This window comes from Neoarius graeffei, chromosome 4 (assembly GCF_027579695.1).
Source record: "Neoarius graeffei isolate fNeoGra1 chromosome 4, fNeoGra1.pri, whole genome shotgun sequence".
Taxonomy (NCBI): domain Eukaryota; kingdom Metazoa; phylum Chordata; class Actinopteri; order Siluriformes; family Ariidae; genus Neoarius; species Neoarius graeffei.
Genome location: NC_083572.1, coordinates 85,681,276 through 85,696,899, shown reverse-complemented (window position 1 = coordinate 85,696,899; position 15,624 = coordinate 85,681,276). Strand labels below are relative to the sequence as shown.

General features: G+C 42.2%; 1 protein-coding gene across 5 annotated transcripts in view; it reads left to right on the top strand.

Annotated features, from left to right (window-relative positions):
- The window catches only part of lepr (leptin receptor), a 137,220-nt gene that overhangs the window by 49,726 nt on the left and 71,870 nt on the right, over window positions 1-15,624 (top strand). For all 5 annotated transcript variants that reach the window (XM_060919916.1, XM_060919912.1, XM_060919914.1 and 2 more), the window contains exons 7-8: window positions 2,910-3,055; window positions 3,292-3,442. In XM_060919916.1, coding sequence (XP_060775899.1) covers window positions 2,910-3,055; window positions 3,292-3,442 — 297 coding nt within the window. The remainder of the gene's footprint in view (window positions 1-2,909; window positions 3,056-3,291; window positions 3,443-15,624) is intronic.

Here is a 15,624-nt window from a genome sequence, read left to right as displayed (position 1 = left end):
ACGTGCCGAGGGTTCATTTCAAGAAAGGCTGCGGATATAACATCCGGAAACCTCCACGAGCCCGTTTAAAGCATCAACAAACCACCATGCCATGGGACCTTTAAAATTCTGTAAAGCTGCTTTGCGACAATGTGTATTGTTAAAAGCGCGATAAAAATAAACTTAAAATAGATCTTGCAACATTATTTTTAATATTTCAAGGTGTTGTATGAGAACTTAATTATTTTTATCTTCGCATAATCAAAAAGCGGCAATATAAGGCAATTGTAAAGTGTCAAGCGAGCACTAAACAGTAGTAGATGCTTAACATGGCGCAATACGCCAAGCCTCTGAGAGACATTTGTGCTTAGAGCATCTATATGATCAGACCAGGTCATATTTTCGCTTAGTGGAACACCGAGATATTTAAGATTATTTGCGCTCAAGTGGCTGACCAGGGAGATTTCTACTGATAGAGAAAGCGTTTGTATGCAAGGGGTGTGTGCTGATTCCTGATGACAAATGAACAAAAAGCCATTTTCCGCAAAAACAGTTTAATGTCGTATGGATTAACAAAGGATGACTGAGACGCGATGGACGGGAGATGATTTACAGTAAAACCACACGTGATGGTCTGAAATGTGTAAAAACCTAGCAGTATACAGAATTCTCAGAAACCAGTCTGAGATGACCACCATAAAAGCAGCTCGTGCTCCCACTTTAGCTTTATAGAAGCCAAAAAAACTGAGTGCGTTTGAACTTGTGCTTGATATTCGCTCTTGAATTTCTTTACTACGAGTCCCTGCGAGGTCTTATGATTAAAAAAAATAATAAATCAATGAATATAGACACATTTATGCACGAAGCAAATCATTCTGACTAACAGTAGCCATAATACGAATAACAAACTCTGCTGTTTTGGTTATGAACGCCATTGATATTATCTTGTGGGACCCAACTCAGGAGTGGGATTTTCATAAGTTTCAGAAATTGCACAGCTGTAAACTTGGCATAAATGTGGGACATGGGATAAAGGACTTTATATAAACAGGGAAATTGCATCCAGACACAAAAACATACAATCATTCAAGAAGAAATTTCCTCTGGTGTATCACAAAAGGTTATAGTAATGCTAATTAGTAGTTAGTCTGAAACACACTGTTGACCTGGATAAAGTAGTGTGTGTGTGTTTATGTTTGGTGTGCATCCAAGTTGTAAGAGGTATCGAGTTACCATCTGTTCAAATTAGGCACAGAAAAGCACAAAAAGTGGTGCTTGAAAGTTTGTGAACCCTTTAGAATTTTCTATATTTCTGCATAAATATGACCTAAAACATCATCAGATTTTCACACAAGTCCTAAAAGTAGATAAAGAGAACCCAGTTAAACAAATGAGACAAAAATATTATACTTGGTCATTTATTTATTGAGGAAAATGATCCAATATTACATATCTATGAGTGGCAAAAGTATGTGAACCTTTGCTTTCAGTATCTGGTGTGACCCCCTTGTGCAGCAATAACTGCAACTAAATGTTTCCGGTAACTGTTGATCAGTCCTGCACACCGGCTTGGAGGAATTTTAGCCCATTCCTCCGTACAGAACAGCTTCAACTCTGGGATGTTGGTGGGTTTCCTCACATGAACTGCTCGCTTCAGGTCCTTCCACAACATTTCGATGGGATTAAGGTCAGGACTTTGACTTGGTCATTCCAAAACATTAACTTTATTCTTCTTTAACCATTCTTTGGTAGAACGACTTGTGTGCTAAGGGCCGTTGTCTTTCTGCATGACCCACCTTCTCTTGAGATTCAGTTCATGGACAGATGTCCTGACATTTTCCTTTAGAATTCGCTGGTACAATTCAGAATTCATTGTTCCATCAATGATGGCAAGCCGTCCTGCCCCAGATGCAGCAAAACAGGCCCAAACCATGATACTACCACCACCATGTTTCACAGATGGATAAGGTTCTTATGCTGGAATGCAGTGTTTTCCTTTCTCCAAACATAACACTTCTTCTCATTTAAACCAAAAAGTTCTATTTTGGTCTCACCCATCCACAAAACATTTTTCCAATAGCTTTCTGGCTTGTCCACATGATCTTTAGCAAACTGCAGATGAGCAGCAATGTTCTTTTTGGAGAGCAGTGGCTTTCTCCTTGCAACCCTGCCATGCACACCATTGTTGTTCAGTGTTCTCCTGATGGTGGACTCATGAACATTAATATTAGCCAATGTGAGAGAGGCCTTCAGTTGCTTAGAAGTTACCCTGGGGTCTTTTGTGACCTCGCCGACTATTGCACGCCTTGCTCTTGGAGTGATCTTTTGTTGGTCGACCACTCCTGGGGAGGGTAACAATGGTCTTGAATTTCCTCCATTTGTACACAATCTGTCTGACTGTGGATTGGTGGAGTCCAAACTCTTTAGAGATGGTTTTGTAACCTTTTCCAGCCTGATGAGCATCAACAACGCTTTTTCTGAGCTCCTCAGAAATCTCCTTTGTTTGTGCCATGATACACTTCCACAAACATGTGTTGTGAAGATCAGACTTTGATAGATCCCTGTTCTTTAAATAAAACAGGGTGCCCACTCACACCTGATTGTCATCCCATTGACTGAAAACACCTGACTCTAATTTCACCTTCAAATTAACTGCTAATCCTAGAGGTTCACATACTTTTGCCACTCACAGATATGTAATATTGGATCATTTTCCTCAATAAATAAATGAGCAAGTAGAATATTTTTGTCTCATTTGTTTAACTGGGTTCTCTTTATCTACTTTTAGGACTTGTGTGAAAATCTAATGATGTTTTAGGTCATATTTATGTAGAAATATAGAAAATTCTAAAGGGCTCACAAACTTTCAAGCACCACTGTAGAGGGACTCATCTTCCGTGTAATATTTCCTGAATGATCTCTTTTCACAGGGAAGCCAGACGCACCATTTGATTTGCGTTATAATGTAACTACTGAGGGTGAGGTGATGATCACCTGGAATGACTCACGAAATAATAAACACCCACTTAACTGTGAGCTCCACTACTCACCCAACACTTCTCTAACACACTGGGAGGTGAGTCAAACCAGCAACAGTTGCAATAATATAGTTAATATTGACAGTCATTTCGGTTTAGTTGATGGGTTTAAAAAATATAAGCAGATTAATTGGCGTGCTTCTGATCTGATTTTAGTTCTTTATTGTGGTACGTTCGTAGAAAACTAGTTCTTAAATTTCACTCACTGATTTTAAATACTGAAACCCGAAACCTGTATTGTGCATTTCATTGCGTGTGTGTTTATCCGTGTTAGGTGCTTCATGTCCAGCATCCGTGGGTGTCTTTGAGTGAGCTCACTTCTGGAGTCAGATATACAGTTCAGGTGCGCTGCAAGAGCCTCCATCATCATCGCTACTGGAGCGAATGGAGTGACTGGAGCCAGCCGTTCTACCTCACACTTGATGGTATGGATGCTGTGACACAGTAGCCTCATGCATCTTTCCTAACACTTATGAGCTCTTTTTTTTTTTTTTCCTTTTCCTAATGTACAGTTTAGTCAAGACTCTTCCTGCTCAAATATTATTGCTTTTAGTCTGAGGCTATTCATTTACACTGTATGATATTATTTAGTCTATACTATATCAGGCGTGTAGTACTCAATTCCAGGACTCGGACTCGAGTCTGACTCGTGCCCTAATTTTAAGGACTCATGACTCGATTTGGACTTGAGCACTGATGACTCGGACCCGTGCATTAACTGCATTCAGACTCGTAAATTGGAGACGAGGACTCTGATTTTTTTTTTCTTTATTTTTTGTAACAAAAGTCAGAGTGTCCCATATACGTTTTCGTACGTACATTGGGGAGTGCCTGTTAGACAGCACACTCTGTCTAGGCTGTCGGCATGGTGAGGTAGGGTGGCCAGTTCCTTTCCTCGCCACCTTTAACTTCCCCAGTGTTTCCACCAGGTCCCCATTCACTGCTGGGTGGACAGGAGGCGAGCCCCAGATCACCGTCCGAGGCGAGGCTCGAACCGGGGACCGTTCGCTTGGCGGTCAAGCGCTCTAACCACTTGGCCACCTCGCCTCATTTTTTTTGTAACATGCCATAATAATTTAGCATAAGATATTTATATCTACATTAATTTTTGTACTAATTTCATGCAAGAGTGTCACACCTGCGTGCCTTGGCGCGTGCATCAGATAGACTCTCAGGCGCGCACATGTGGTGTAAACGACTTGCACCTGCACAGAATTAAGGCGCAATCAGCACGCCTGTATAAAAACTGTGAAAATGCACTTACTTTACGAAGTATTGAGTTGCATTGCTGACACATTACCGAGCCTTATTTCCTTGTTTGGTTTCCTGATCCCTGATTTCCTGTTTCTCGTCTTTGATTCTGCCGAGTCTATGATAGCCTGTTTGTGCGTCGCTTGACCTACTGCCTGTTTCACCGTTTTACAATTTTACCTGCCGTTCTGGATTGTTTACCGTCTTCACTTGTATTAATAAACATACCTTCTGCACTTCCATCCATCTCCCAGCCATCTCTGACAGAATACTTCACACTCCCTGACAAAGAGAATGCACATTCACCTGTTCATACGTCATGTTCAGGAGCAAACTAATGTTAATGTCGTTCAAATTCTGTAAAGCTGCTTTGCGACAATGTTTATTGTTAAAAGCGCTGTACAAATAAACTTGATTTGATTTTGATTTGATTTGATTTAATGGCGCTAAATGGTGCAGTTGGAGTGTTGGACCCGGACTCAACTTGGATCAATAGTGGATTCGACTCAAATTTTTTTTTTTTTAATGACTTGGACTTGACTCGGAATTGAACACTGGGGACTCTAGACTGGACTCGAGGTTTAGTGACTCGACTACAACACTGGACTATGTATACACATCTATAGATATGAGTGTTAAAATATGTGTGATTATATATATAGATACTGAAGTTTATATCATGGAAATTGATTTTTATTATAATGGTTAATATGGAGGGCGGCACGGTGGTGTAGTGGTTAGCGCTGTCGCCTCACAGCAGGAAGGTCCGGGTTCGAGCCCCGTGGCCGGCGAGGGCCTTTCTGTGCGGAGTTTGCATGTTCTCCCCGTGTCCGCGTGGGTTTCCTCCGGGTGCTCCGGTTTCCCCCACAGTCCAAAGACATGCAGGTTAGGTTAACTGGTGACTCTAAATTGACCGTAGGTGTGAATGTGAGTGTGAATGGTTGTCTGTGTCTATGTGTCAGCCCTGTGATGACCTGGCGACTTGTCCAGGGTGTACCCCGCTTTTCGCCCGTAGTCAGCTGGGATAGGCTCCAGCTTGCCTGCGACCCTGTAGAACAGGATAAAGCGGCTATAGATAATGAGATGAGATGGTTAATATGGCACAGCACAGTGGTGCAGTTGTTCTCACTATCACCTCACAACAAGAAGGTTCTGGGTTCGGACCTCACAGCCAACTGGGGATTTCTGTGCAGAGAATTTGTGACGTGAATTAGGTCAACTGGCGATTCTAAATCGCCCGTCGGTGTGAATGGTTGTGTTATCCTTCTGTGTTAGCCCTGCGGTACATTGGCAACCTGCCCCGGGTGTACCCTGCCTCTCACCGAAAGTGAGATGGAATTGGCTTTAGTTTCCCCCGTGACCTTGATGGATAAGCGGTATAGATAATGGATGGATGGTTAATATGTTCAAGGTTAAAGGGCATTTCATGGGTAAATTCAGGAGCAAGATCAATGTAATTTTCCTATTTTATCTTAAACTTTGGTCAAATATCTGTCACATTTTGCATTTTGTGCAATTTTTTTTACCTTGCGCAATACCAGAAAAATTCAGTTGAAGTCAAGCCATTTGAGGCGAATTGGTTCGTCTCGGAAAAAGCTTGGCAATTGGATTTCTCGGGAAACATTGATTTTCATGACATCGCGTGCGGGACGCCTCCCTCTGAATCCTACGTCAGCGCTGGTTTGTTTATGAGAAAACGACCTGGTGGTTTTCTGCAAATTTCTTCAACGTTATCACGTAATTATTAAAATGGTTAACAGATGTATCGTAGGAGGGTGTAGCAACACCAATCATGATGGGATTAGTACTCATCGTTTCCCAAAAGACCGGACAGTGAGAGAGAAATGGGAGCGCTTGGTCTACACAGGCTGTGCACTGAAACCGTGCAAAGCTCGCACAGCCTGCTGGCGCTTCCGCAGGTAACGTCACGAATCTGGCTCCAGACTCCCTTGGGATTTTTCCAGATGCGTTTTGTTATTTTTTTTTTTTTTCTGCTGTAGACAGATGGCCTTGTGCAAAATTACCCTTCTGGATGAGTGTGTAAAGGGACATACTTTCATATAAAAAAAAAAAAACGAAATTGGTCCAGGATATGCACTTTAACCATTATTCTACCATGATGTCTAATTTTGCTATCATAGATAATACTACCTCTGTGGCACCACCCTGTACTTCTTGACAGAGGGAAATAAACACAAAATGCTTGCACTGTAAAGGCATGAACAGGTTTTAGAAACCCTTGGCATTCAAAAAGGTGCTGCATACAAGACTTTGCTTATGACGTCATGTGTTGTCCGTCCGGCGTCGTCCACATTTCACGAAAATTGCTTCTCTCTCAGTTCTTCACTGATTTTTATTCTTTTTGGCCGGAAGGTAGGTCTGCCTGGGGTGCATACAGTATACCTTCTACCTAAATTTGCATATTTGCACTTAATAATGAAGATATGGAGTAATTAAGCCCTAATGAGCAGTTTCCACACAAATCACTTTTCCCTCAATTCTTCACCGATTTTGATTCTTTCTGGCATGAAGGGTAGGGGTACCAAGGGTGCATATAACTTCTACCCAGATTTGCTTAATTATAATTATTAATACATTTCTGGACTAATTAAGCCTTAATGAGCAGTTCAACAAAAATCGCTTCGTCTCAGTCAATTCCTCGCCGTTTTGGATTCTTTCTGGCAAATAGGTCGGTATTCCTAGGGTGTATATCGCTTCTACATATAGCTTGTATATAGTATGTGTATATAGCTTGCAACATTTATTGCGCAAGGTGGCCCACTTTAGATCGTTCCTTCTGGACTAGACGGGGCCGGAGTGAGCAACACCGTCATTGACAGTCTTGTTAATAGTAATGTATATATTTATGTCTCGAGCTTGATTTTTATTTATTTATTTTTTTCCCGTTAAGATCACAAAACTATGAAGTTAGAACTTGGTGGTTATGCAGTGCTCACTTCTCCATCCTGAGCATTAAGGCTCTGAATTAGGCTATTGTATCTTCGTCAGTATTTGGACAAAGATTAGCTCTTTGCCATTTTACTATCTATCCACTGAGTAACTAAATTATTCATTTTTATTGAATTTTTCTCTTGGGCTTTTTTGGCTGTGTTCTGTAAGGGATGGCGAGCTCTTTATGCACGTTTTACTGCATCAGCCCTTATTGTTTCTGAGCACTGAATACATCTTTAGCTCTTTAACAGACCATAAAGTGCTTGTGCGCTGTAGCCCTTCATTATACTAACAAGCAAGAAATGATTAATGTGGCATTTTTTTCTGATGTGGCCACTTCGAGGTTCACCAGTCTGGTTATTTTTGTCATCATTTTGCCATAAAAGCCCTTATTAAAAGCCTTGATGAATTTAACATTGAGCATTGCCTTACATGATCTCACAATATGCATGGGCTAATGTCTCACCACGGGACCAGATGATAACACTGAGTCAGCCGTATGCCCACAGAGGGTGTGTGTATGTGGGTGTGTGTGTGTGTGTGTATGCATGGCGATTTAGTTTTGCCCATAGCTTTCTCTCTGTCCTTTGAGTACACAAAATATTTATATAGGTACAACTTGACTTAATATTTTCATAAGTAAACGGAGTGCTTATCAAAGATCTCCGTGGTGAAACTTGCGCACACAGAAGCACAAGCAGTGACTCACTTTACTTGTGATGGGGTTTCTTCAATGACTGCAAACTTGAGTAATGCATTGTGAGTAAGGCTATCTGAGATATATGCGTATATACTAGTGCATCTCAAAATATTGGAATATTGTACAAAAGTCATTTTTTCATAATTTAATTAAAAAAAGTAAACTTTCATATATTCTATATAAAGTGATGTATTCCAAGGCTTTTTTTGTTTTAATTTTGATGATCATGGCTCATGAAAATCAGAAACCCAATATCTAAAAATGTTAGAATATGTGACCAAATCCAGAATCCAGGGACACATGTCCGCCCGGGGGCATGTTGAGTTATTGACAGATTCAGAAAGTACAGTTTCTAAGCTTTCCAATGATGCCTTCCATGTGGAGATCTGACAATATTTGAAGAATGTGTGGCCTTTTGAAAGTGTATACTTCTTAAAACAGGAAAGGGAGAAAATCGCCCTCAAAGTTTTCCATCTCAGCTACTCTGGGTGTAGGGCGGGCACATAATGGTGCTCATCTGCATGACATTAAGGAAAGCTCTACCCCCTACTAGCTAGCACGATGCTACTTTCATGTAAACAAAGATCACCACGTCAATTTTCCTTCCATACAAAGTATGCCCAAAACAATTATGAAGTACAAAAATAAGTCCTAAAGTATACTTTAACGTTTTGTGGTTGAAAAATTACTCACACCGTAAGAAAGATGGCACGATGATGACACAACTAACACAACGCTAGTTTCATGTAAAGCTTCGGTCACAACCGGCCGTACGTGCTCCTACGGCTGGTCTACATGCAAAAAACGCAAGAAACGCATGGAGGGCGCGTGTGAAACGCACGAGAGCACGCGTGTGACGTGCTGATTTTTGAGCCGCAGACCGGCCGCAGAGGTTCTTTGTCATGTCAAACAAACTCTACGGGCGCTTACGTTTTTTTCAGGTTGCAAGACAAACTTACGGCCAACGCGCGTCTTTCTCCATGAACAAAAAAAAACAAAACACAGCGATTTGGGAAACGCCAAAAATCACACAGCCAAAAAATCGTACGTCCGGTTGTGACCTAGGCTTAACCAAACCACAACACTCTCCGTTACATGCAAAAATAACCACACAGCCTTAGATTAATAAACTTACCCCATCAGAAAGAGAAACGGCGCCTTGCACACACCAATGCCTCTGATGGAATGTAATCCTAGCTTCCTTTTGGTTGTTTTTTTTGCTAGAAATGGTTATCTCCAATGTAAATACCATGTGTCTGTTTGCTTCGCAGTGTTTCAGCTCCTCTGCGCTCTGTTTAGCTTCCTCATTCCGTAGTGAAATTACACGCCTGTATGCAGCTTAAGTAGCCACGAGCTCAGCTCGTATCATACAGCTGATTCGCCAAAAAAACCCACAAAAGACTTAAATCATCATGTGAATGGCCCATATGATAATTTACCCACACCCCCCAGCAGGCTACAGTCCTGACAAAAACGAGACAATTTGCAACAAAAAATGTATGCTTTTCCAACAAAACAATCTATTATCTGAAATACTGATTGCATTCTTCAAGATCTCAACTTGCACATGATGGAAAAAAACAAAAATCACAAATTTCGAAAAAAAAATGCTTCTTTTGCGATTATCTCGGATTCGTTTCGGCCGACATGTGTCCCTGGATTCGGTGAGGCGTCACATATTTCAATTCGAGTTTGAGTAAAACAGTATAAATATCGTGTATCTCTCGGTCTAGTTCAGTACACGCAACCACAATCATGGGAAGACTGCTGACTTGACAGTTATCCAGAAGACGATCATCACCACTTGCCACAAAGAGGGTAAACCACAGGTGGTCGTTGCTGAAAAGGCTGGCTGGAAAAGGTGCACAAGCAACAGGGATGACTGCAGCCTTGAGGATTGTCAAGAAAAGTCGATTCAAGAACTTGGGAGAGCTTCACAAGGAGTGGACTGAGGCTGGTGTCAGTGCATCAAGAGTCACTACACACAGACGTATTCAGGAAAGGGGCTACAATTGTCGCATTCCTAATATCAAGCCATTCCTGAACCAGAGACATTGTCAGAAGCGTCTTACCTGGATTAAGGAGAGGAAGAACTGGACCGTTTTTCAGTAGATTTGATAAAACACAGTGGACCAACACCAGCAGATGACATGGCACCCCAAAGCATCACACACTGTGGAAACTTCACCTTGGACTTCAAACTTGGATTCTGTGCCTCTCCGGACTCTAGGACCTTGATTTCCAAATGAAATCTAAAATTTACTTTCATCTGAAAAGAGGACTTTGGACCACTGAGCAACAGTCGAGTTCTTTCTCTCCTTAGCCCAGATAAGACGCTTCTGACGTTCTCTTTGGTTCAGGAATGGCTTGATATTACGAATGTGACAGTTGTAGCCCCTTTCCTGAATACGTCTGTGCGTGGTGACTCTTGATGCACTGACACCAGCCTCAGTCCACTCCTTGTGACGCTCTCCTAAGTTCTTGAATCGACTTTTCTTGACAATCTTCTCAAGGCTGCAGTCATCCCTGTTGCTTGTGCACCTTTTCCAGCCAGCCTTTTTAGCAATGACCTTGTGTGGCTTATCCTCCTTGTGGAGCGTGTCGATGATCATCTTCTGGACGTCTGTCAAGTCAGCAGTCTTCCCCATGACTCAAACTCTAAATGAAATATTCTAATAATTTGAGATACTGGGTTTCATGAGCTATAAGCCACAATCATCAAAATTAAAACAAAAAAGCCTTGAAATATTTCACTTGACATGTAATGAATATAGAATATGAATGTTTACCTTTTTTTAATTAAATTACAAAAAAAACTTTTTCATGACATTTCAATATTTTGAGATGCACTAGTAGTATACTCTACTTTTGTACAGATGTAAAAAGGTTGTGTAATTTACTACCTCATTGTGTATTCAGACTTTCCATTTGGGTGCGCTTTGTGTCTCCTACCTTCGGCCAATCACCAAACAACCATGTTCTCAATTATTCTAAAAACTTTCTGATGCACTGCCCATGGAGTACAGTATAGGACATAAATCATTTTGTTTTGATCATTAGTCCAGCATATTGTGTGTGAAATGAAACAATAACTATCCATCCATCCATCCATCCATCAATTATTCGTAGCCGCTTTATCCTGTTCTACAGGGTCGCAGGCAAGCTGGAGCCTATCCCAGCTGACTACGGGCGAAAGGCGGGGTACACCCTGGACAAGTCGCCAGGTCATCACAGGGCTGACACATAGACACAGACAACCATTCACACTCACATTCACACCTACGGTCAATTTAGTCACCAGTTAACCTAACCTGCATGTCTTTGGACTGTGGGGGAAACCGGAGCACCTGGAGGAAACCCATGTGGACAACATGCAAACTCCGCACAGAAAGGCTCTCGCCGGCCACAGGGCTCGAACCCGGACCTTCTTGCTGTGAGGCGACAGCGCTAACCACTACACCACCGTGCCGCCACAATAACTATGATATTATTAATATACAGAAGGTCAGCTTTAGTTTAAGGGTATTTACACCTGTATGAGTGCTTGTGCGACTAAGTTTTTACTCGTGAACCAGTAAATTTAAAAAAAAGGAGTTGATTAGTTCACGTTTCCCATCGTTAAAGCAGAAACTGAAGTTATTGTCACCCTTTGAAGCTTTTTATTTAATTAGTGCAGTTACAGTATATGCTGATCAACAAAGATTGTGTCAAACACTTCACACAGGCTACAAATGGCACTTCTAGTTTCAGGTTTTAAGGCTGAATTGTTGACAAAAATACATAATCAGTGCAATAAATGAGCAAATTCATAAATCTGTGGATCATACGACATTATTCAAGGATGTACCAATTCTCAAAATGCATTCATGTGGATTCCTTGCAGTACACATGCAGGGTTCCCCTGAGACATTTTCATGTTTAGAGTCAACAGGACTCAAGTTTTTATTTTATTTTTAAATTTTTTTGAGTCATAATTCGCATATTTCGAGGGAATTTTACAGCAGTGCCAAATTCACTTACGGGTTTTTTTTTCCATTCACAAAGTGATTCTGTCCCCCTTTATCATGTGCAACTTGTTTTCTTTCAGTTTCATTTCTTTAAATTAATTTATACTTCACGTTTTACGGATGACTCAAGATTTAACTTTATTTCCTCCAGAAGCTTTGAATTTGGGGGGGGTATAACTCTTAAAACAGCAGATCAGGTAATGGGTTATAACAATAACAACACATGCACCATAATGGGGCTTTGGACAGTTTCTGTTTATTGTTACAGTTAAAGTTTGCGTTTTATTAGAATATTATAAATCATTAAAGCATAACAGTTATCATAACTGTACTTGCTTTTTGATAAACTTTGTTAAGCACTGTCAGTAAGCGCAGGTTGATTGGATAGGAGACGGATGTATGTGCAGGAAGAGTGTCTTTATTATAAGAGAAACAAACAGGCATATAGTCCAACACGGCAGGCTGATTCAATAACAATAAACAGGCAAAAGGGTCGAGCGAGGCACTAAACAGACTAAACTGGGCAGGACAAGATCGATTACCAAAACACAGAAACGAGAGCCAATAACCAGGAAGGCAATGCAATAACAACATCTTGGTAATGGTGATAAACAACGTAATATTTCGCACCGTGTAGCTGTGTGCAGCGTCTTTTTATGTGCACAAGGGAAAATCTTGCTGCTTGTCCAACTGGACTAAAAAGTTAATGTCGAGCCCTGTATTAGGTTACGGGAAAACCCTCCAGATGGCCAAACTCGCCGATGTCAGAATTAGTATTTCTTGCAAAATTTAAATTTTTGTGAAAGATAAAGAAACAGGGCGGCACGGTGGTGTAGTGGTTAGCGCTGTCGCCTCACAGCAAGAAGGTCCTGGGTTCGAGCCCCGGGGCCGGCGAGGGCCTTTCTGTGCGGAGTTTGCATGTTCTCCCCGTGTCCGCGTGGGTTTCCTCCGGGTGCTCCGGTTTCCCCCACAGTCCAAAGACATGCAGGTTAGGTTAACTGGTGACTCTAAATTGACCGTAGGTGTGAATGTGAGTGTGAATGGTTGTCTGTGTCTGTGTCGGCCCTGTGATGACCTGGCGACTTGTCCAGGGTGTACCCCGTCTTTCGCCCGTAGTCAGCTGGGATAGGCTCCAGCTTGCCTGCGACCCTGTAGAAGGATAAAGCGGCTTGAGATAATCAGATGAGATGAGATAAAGAAACAAATACACCCAAACACGTAAATGTGACGCATATATAAAAACTACTGGATGCTTTTTTACACAAGTTGAAGCAGTCATTTATTTTTTGGCGTATTTCCACTCTAATCTGTGTCAAATACACAGGAATCCTGCGTCAAGGGAAACCCTGCACATGGCTCAGCTGAAATGGTTAATACTGGAACTGGGAGCCCACAGCACAGAAGCTCGGTGCCTTTCTTGTAGCTCAATGACCAGACCTCCTTGGATGAAGGTCTGTTTGCAGCAGCGTCTGGGAGGTTTTTTGTTTTTGTTTTTTTTCCCCCAGGCAGTCCTGGGAGTTGAATTACCATATTCAAAAATGATCCTCTCTGTCTATGCAGTCGCTGATCTGTATTGGATAAGCCATACAGCTGGATCTCAATTGGATAAGCCATACATACAAGATGTCAGTGATGTGCAGTGAGGTCAATGGCTGGGTGGGCAGTGGGCATTCACAAATCCAAACTACATCCTTTTTTGCTCTGAGTGTTTTTTAAAACAGCCATGAGGAAAAGCACAAAATCAATGGCTTCCGTTCACTTGAAGATGAAGTCCATTCACCTGTCTTTCTCGACGAATCTCTACATGATGTCATTGTAGAATTCTTCTTGGTTCTTCTGGAGACTCACCAGTCATTCAGATTCGACTGAAATGAGGGCCAAGGATGACAACCATTCTTCTCTCATCCTGTTTTGATTGTTGGTCTTGAGCCTTTTCAAAACAGAGGAAGACCTCTCCACTGAGGCCGTGGTAGCTGGAAGCGTCAAGATAAGGCTCCGGTATTTGGTCACTTCTGGTATCGTCACCGCAAAGTCATCTGTGTACAAGAAATCCAGAAATTGTGCAGGTGTTTTGCACCACTTGTGAAGTGCAAACAAGTCTGCTTTTAGTCTAGCAAAGTTGGAGTATTTTGTCTCCAGGCTCTTTATTAAGCTGTCATCAACTCATGCTTGGCTTGTGTTGCTGGTAGCTTGTTCAGGTCACAGTAGCTGGCACTGATCCATACATTGTCCCACTCTCTGTAAAACCGCAAACAAAGGAAGCTGTATAGCCACTTTTTCCATATGTACCACTCCATCCGGAATAATCAGATGGTTTTCTGCCCTTTATGCAGGTGGAGGTCAGGGAGACCTGGTGTAGGCCTGCCTTGCTCATTACATTACATGGCTTTTAGCAGATGCTCTTATCCAGAGCGATGTACAAGTGCAAAAGTCAGGTACACACAGTGCTGAACTTCTAGACAAGAAAGTTCTAGTGCCAACTGAACAAGTGACAACAATACTTCGTGTAATATGCTGTTGAAATGCCAATACTAAAACAGCCAAGGAAACAAACCAACCATATTAAGTACAACTAAATAGAGAACAGAAAATGGCTAACCCCAAGCTAGACAGCACACAGCCTGGGTTGGTCAAGACCGAAACGCAGTTACACAGTGGGCAGGGAAGCAGGGGGTAGGCGCAGCCTGAAGAGGTGAGTCTTCAGTCTGCGCTTGAAGGTGGTCAGGGAGTCGGCAGCTCTGACCTCAATGGGAAGGTCATTCCACCAACAGGGAACCAGGACAGACAGCAGTCTTGAGCGGGCTGGGCAGGAGCAGAGAGGAGGAGGGGCCAAGCGACCAGTAGTAGCGGAGCGTAGGGATCTGGCTGGTGTGTAGGGGCGGATCAGACTCTGGAGGTATGCTGGCCCTTAACCCCCTTGAGAGCCTGGTAAGCAAGTACCAGTGTCTTAAATTTGATACGAGCTGCAATAGGTAGCCAATGCAGGTCAGCAAGCAGAGGGGTGACATGGGAAGAACGAGGGAGGTTGTAGACCAGGTGAGCTGCAGCGTTCTGGATGAGCTACAGAGGTTTGATGGCAGAAGCTGGAAGGCCAGCAAGGAGAGAGTTGCAGTAGTCCAAGCGGGAGAGGATCAGTGCTTGGACCAGGAGCTGAGCGGAGTAGGTGGTAAGAAAAGGACAGATCCATCGGATGTTGTAGAGGAAGAATCAGGGCTTTGAACCGGTTCAAGGAACGAAAACGAAAACCGGGAACTTTTTCTATTTCACATGGAACAGAAACGAAACCAGAAACTTTATTATTTTTTATGTTCCGGAACAGAAACGCTTATTAAAAATAATGGTAACCGGTTAATACCGGTTTTTATTTCGTTCCTCAAAGTTTCCGTAGCCTACAAATAAAAAAGTCATTCTTCTCCTGCGCAAGTTTCTATGACCTGCTGGGGTTCACTTCCTGTGTGACGTTCGCTGACTGAATGGAGAGAGCGGGAGGGTGGACTACTATCACGTCTCCACATCTTAAATAAGAGGTAAATATTGCAGTCTATCGTTATTCAAAAACGTCAGTTTCAAACACGATATCAATATATTTGTCCACGTTAATGAGAGGCTCGCGAACATTAAATGACGTTAACCTCTGTTAGCCTATCAATGCATAGGGCCTGACTAGCCTTTGGTAACACACTAAACGAATTATCTT